Here is a 5,720-nt window from a genome sequence, read left to right as displayed (position 1 = left end):
GATTGCCTCACCCAGGTTTTAGAAGCTAGGGGCTTCCCCTCGCGGTGGACACAGTGGATACATGCACTCCTCTCCACTGGACGCTCCAGGGTGCTCATTAATGGAGAACCAGGCGATCCCATTCTGGCAAAGAGAGGGTATCGGCAGGAAGACTCCCTGTCATCATATCTTTTCATCCTTGTTGCCGATGTGCTTCAACGTTTATGCTGCTGGCACTTTCAGAATGGTAGCTTGGTGCACCCCCTTGGCTCAGATGGTTTTTTTCCAGTGCTGCAGTACGCGGACGACACTGATTATTTTTCGGGGCGAGGTGGAGCAAGCTAGAGCTATCAAGAGCATCCTAACTGCTTTCTCTGAGTTCTCGGGGCTGACTATTAATTTCCAAAAAAGCACCTTGGTACCTGTTTGTGTGCAGCAGGAGGTGGTCATGGAAATCGCCCGCACGCTTGGCCGCCCGATCTCCTCCTTTCCGTGTACATATTTGGGGCTGCCCCTCTCCTTACACAAGATCAAGCATGGTATGTTGCTTCCGGTCATTCACAAGGTTGACCGTCGCCTCTGTGGTTGGTTGGCCACGTTCCTCTCTTGGGGTGGTAGGCTAACTCTTATAAATTCTGTCCTGGCTGGCATACCAAGTTACTTCATGACTTGTTTTCCATGGCCCAAGGAGTCCCTCGGTAAACTGGATGCTCTTCTCAGGGCCTTCTTCTGGCAGGGCAAGAATAAAACTAAAGGAGGTCACTGCCTCATGGCTTGGGATATGGTTACTCTGCCTCGTGCTAATGGTGGTTTGGGAGTAAGAGATCTAGAGGCTCACAATCGGGCTATGCTCTGTAAGTTTGTGGCCAAAATCCTTCAATCCTCTGATATCCCTTGCTTCAGTTGGTTTGCTTCCCAATATTGTAAGGATTCTTTGCCTCTCAAGGGACACCACAAAGATACTACTATGTGGAAGGGTTTCAAGAGTTGCATCCCTATGGTCCTATCTTCCTCGCGCTGTTCTGTTGGCAGTGGCAGGCATGTTTCCTTCTGGCATGATCAATGGCTGGTTGCTGGTAGTTTGAGGCAACTCTGCCCGGTTCTGTTCTCCTTCGCTCGCAATCAGGATTGCTTTGTTCAATCTCAGTTTATAGACGGGAGCTGGAGCGTGCAGCTACACCCCAACCTCTCACAGACAGCCACCCAAGAATTGGAACTGCTTAATCAGCTTGTTGTTAGTGTCACTCCGGATAGTACTCGCATGGATGCACGGGTCCCCGCGCTTGGAGGCAACATCTTAAGCACGCGCTACTTCTACTATTTGCTTACCTTCCGGGGAATTCTTTGGGCTCCCGCGCCCTGGATTTGGGACTCTATTATTCCTATCAAGTACAGAATCTTCTTGTGGCTGGCTTTCTGGAGACCTTTAAACACTAAGGCTAACATGGTCCGAAAAGGCTGGACGGCAATTGCTCTGACTGCCGGTTGCGACGTTTGTCCGGCTATGGAGACGGCTGACCATCTCATTCTTCGTTGTCGCCCTGTTAATGCTCTCTGGAATAGCCTCTCACTGGCGCAGTTGGCATGTGAGTCACCCAACATTCAGTACTTTGTTTCTCAGGCGACGAACCATCTTCCTTTCAAGGCCAAATTGAATGTTGCTTTTGCGGCATGTGCTATCACACTTTGGCAGGCTAGAAATGATCGGGTTTTCAATGCTAAATGCTGGTCAGAGTCGTATGTCAGGCTTCATACTGCTAATCTGATTCGTTTATGGACCAACAGAGCCACCAAGCAACGGGACAAGGATGATCTACAGACATGGATCACACTGCTTAATGGCTAGGCTCTGACTCTTCTTTTTTCTGCCCTTTCTTCCTTTTTCTTCTCTTCTTCCTTCCAGGCTGCTTGTGACCTTGCACCTGGGTGCACTTCACAAGCCATGTAACTGTACTTCATCTGGCTTATGCCTCTTTTGAAATATAAGATCGGCCACGAGCCACCTTCTTATTTTCAAAAAAGAAATCGTTTGTTCTCAAGCTCATTCCATGGACAGCGTGTTCCCTATTCTCCGGTGCATAACATCTACAAATGTTCGCTCTTTGGTCGCAGTGGATGCTTTTCTGTCCTGCAAACCATAGGGAGGCAATGCCCGCTGCAACGGAGATGATTCAGAATAAGGCGAGAGAGCTTCAGCTTATTTTAGGTTGCCATCAGGGTGGTTGTCAGTGGGGTGCCTGGGTAGTACCTGCTGTGTAGGCTGCTTCAGCAGTCTGGTTGCTGCCTCTTTGTTTAGTTTTTTCAGATCTTGTACCGTGACGTTGGTCTTCCCACTGAAACTCCTGCTTTTCTATATAAAGCAGATCATTTGGTATTTTCTCTAAAAAAGTAGACAGCGTGATGTCCTAGCTAGAAAATGTTTTATATTTGGGGTGTGAGAAGCGTGTCTTGACCGTGTGATAAAGATAGTGGTTCGTATCACGAATGGAACTCAGGCTTGTGGAATTGCTCTATTTTCTTGAGGTATGTAATTTGGTAGCTTGTATGCCCCAAGGAATAAAATTTACTGCCAAGTGATTATTTTTCTTGTTCAACTATAAATTTTTTCGAAGCAGAATATGTACAGAGGAAATATGTGAGTAGAGCCTGATATTTTCATTTAAAAGAAGGTAAGGTTTTGTAAGAGTGCAACCTCAGCGCCTTGTATCGTTCGTCTGTGTACTTTGTTTGGTTGTTGTTTTATATACAAAGCGGGTCGAAAGCCTGTTTCGGTAGATAAATATTTGAAAAAAAAGGAGTGGAACTATGAAAATAAAAATCAATTTACAAACATTATGTCAATAGGCAATAAACTGATAGCCACCATTCACATTGATGCTGTAAGTTTAACTCAAATACCTTCAGAAATGCTGGCAGGTAAATTTCTCACCATTCTTAAATAACTTATTACCCATGGCGCTACATTGTGTCTTAGCAAGTTGAGTTTGTGCATATATAGACCAGCAGGCATGTGTCCAATCCCACCATAACCAACCAAAGCAAGTTCAACAAAATGTCACCCACTCAAACCAAGAATAGCTCTCAGGATCTGCTCCAGGCTCAAGTTGACCTTTGGCACCATGCATTGGGATTTGTCAAGTCCATGGCACTCAAGTGTGCAATGGAACTGCAAATCCCTAACACCATCCAACACCATGGTGGGGCTATGACCCCTTCTGAGTTGGCCGCAAAGATCGGGCTCCATCCATCTAAGCTTCCACGCTTACGACGGCTCATGCGGGTGCTCACCGTATCAGGCATCTTTGCTGTCCATGAATCCACCACGGCAGACAAGGAGTCTGTTTATGTGCTTACCCCAACCACTTGCCTCCTTGTTAGCGATGAAGTTAAATCGAATTTATTTCCTATTCTGTCTTTGATGCTTGATTCAACTGTCCTTTCCCCCTTTTTTGGCATGAACTCATGGTTCCTAGATGAGCACTCTACATCCTTGTTCAAAAAGGCTCACGGCCTTACCTTCTGGGAGATGGCTGACAAGAATGATTCTTACAACCAGTCAATCAACAATGCGATGGTTTCTGATAGTAACTTTCTCATGGATATCATCTTGAGGGAGTGTGGTGATGTATTTCTTGGTATAAACTCGCTTATTGATGTCGCTGGGGGCCATGGTGGAGCTGCCAGTGCAATTGCGAAGGCATTCCCGCAAATGAAATGCACGGTGTTGGATCTCCCTCACGTGGTTGAAGAAGCTCCTACTGACGACCATGTGTCATTTATTTCTGGCGATATGTTCAAGTACATTCCACCAGCGGATGCTCTTTTCCTGAAGGTACACCATTTAGATTTTTCTCTTCCCTTTGCACACATCCTAATTTTGCAGTAGGATGTCATACAATTTGTATTTAGCTTCTTATGCGTACAAATTGAACCACAAACGTAAGCTAACTATTTGTTTGAAGAAACTCATAATTCCGAATATTATAGGGTTTAATACTATTTTTTATGTACATCTTAGTGGGTTTTTCATGATTGGGGCGATGAAGATTGTGTCAAGATACTAAAAAAATGCAAGGAAGCTATCCCTCCCAGAGAGGCCGGTGGGAAGGTGATAATCGTAGATATGGTGGTTGGATCTGGGCCAAATGAGATTGTTACAAGAGAGACACAGGTTTTCTTTGATCTGTTTATCATGTTTCTCGAGGGGATCGAGCGAGAGGAGTTCGAGTGGAAAAATATATTCATGCAAGCCGGGTTCAGCGAGTACAAAATTATATCAATGCTGGGGGTTAGATCTGTTATTGAGCTCTACCCCTAAAAGCTCCACACAAAATCACGTGGAGTAATCGTATTATATATTCTCACAAAATGTCATGAAGAGCATGTGTGCTGTCTTGTTGTATGCGTGTGGTTTGGTGTTACAGGATATGTTTACTGCCAGCTTATTGCATTTTGCGAGGTGTGCGTAGTTGTGACCAGTGATTACCTCTGTCACTGCAAGACATATATGTGTAGCAGGTTATATGGACTCTGTTCCGGTCGTGTTTTTATGTATAAATTACCATCTACAGTTGGGTGTGTACTTTCTCAAGGAGATAATGAATGATATTGAGATGTTATGTGTTATGACCGGCATATTAGAGGTTTAGCCCAGTGGGTTGTGGCCCAAATTATCTTATCATTATTAGGGGCTTAGCCCAATTATCTTATCGTTATTAGGATCGTTTGCTTAGGAGTCAAGTAAACCTCTTTATATAAGGAGAGGAGATGTGTCAATCTAATCAAGCAACAAGCAATAAGAATAAATCTATTGCCCGGCTCCCAGAGGAGCCGGACCCTAACCCTAGCCGCCTCCAGCTCCTTGCGCCGCCGCCTCTTCTCTCGCGCACGACGGCGCCCTGCCGCCGGCGACCGCGAGCAACACCACGCCCAGCCCCCTCCTTCCCCTACAACCTATGCCCTAGACCCGGTAGGGTCCCAGCTCCTACCAATTTGGTATCAGGTAGCTCGGTTCCGATCATGTCTGCACCACCACCCAACCCGCCGCTGCCCGTCACCACTGCGCCGCTGCCCGTCACCACCGCGCCGCTGCCTCTCTCCATCGTGCCGCTGCCTCTCCCCACCGCGCCGCTGGACTCCACCGCTGGCACCTCCATCGGCCAGACGTCGTCGCCCTCCACCGCGCCGCCCGTCACCATCTACTCGCCGGCGGAGATGACCGGGGTCCTCAACGACCTCGTCACCGCCGTCCAGGGCATCCGCCTCTACCTGGCCGGGCCCTACGGGCAACCGCCGCCCTTGCAGCTGGCCGCCGCGACCGGGCCAGCCGCCCTGCCTTGGTACGCGGCCACCACGGCGCCGATCAGGCCTCTACACCACACTTGGCCCGGTCAGCCGCCGCCCGCCGTCGCCCCCCACTGGCCACAGTGGCCGGCTGCCGCGCCTCAATGGCCACAGTGGCCGGCCCCGGCCCTTGCTGCGCCCCCGACGCCTCCCGGGTCCGGGCAGCCGCAGCCCCGGCTGCCGGCCCCATCGCCGCCCGCTGCCACGCCTCAATGGCCACAGTGGCCGGCCCCCGCCCTCGCTGCGCCCCCCACGCCACCTGGGTCCGTACCGCCGCAGCTGCCGGCCCCACCCCCGCCCAGAACAGGTCCCGGGTCACCCATGCAGGGAGGCGTACCGATCCAGCAAGTGCGCTTCCCGCCGTCACCGTCCCCAATACCGGCCTGGCTGACCGGATC

General features: G+C 49.5%; 1 protein-coding gene across 1 annotated transcript; it reads left to right on the top strand.

Moving 5' to 3' along the window:
- The first annotated feature begins 2,975 nt into the window (after positions 1 to 2,975).
- LOC109749418 (acetylserotonin O-methyltransferase 1) lies at positions 2,976 to 4,617 on the top strand. The gene is made up of 2 exons (XM_020308384.4): positions 2,976 to 3,811; positions 3,998 to 4,617. The coding sequence occupies exons 1-2, from the start codon at positions 3,032 to 3,034 to the stop codon at positions 4,295 to 4,297; spliced, it is 1,080 nt and encodes a 359-aa protein (XP_020163973.1). The 5' UTR covers positions 2,976 to 3,031; the 3' UTR covers positions 4,298 to 4,617.
- Positions 4,618 to 5,720: the final 1,103 nt, after the last annotated feature.

The sequence above is a fragment of the Aegilops tauschii genome, chromosome 1, assembly GCF_002575655.3.
Source record: "Aegilops tauschii subsp. strangulata cultivar AL8/78 chromosome 1, Aet v6.0, whole genome shotgun sequence".
Taxonomy (NCBI): Eukaryota; Viridiplantae; Streptophyta; class Magnoliopsida; order Poales; family Poaceae; genus Aegilops; species Aegilops tauschii.
Note: the sequence above shows the minus strand (reverse complement) of the source record. Positions and strands in the feature narration are given on the sequence as shown.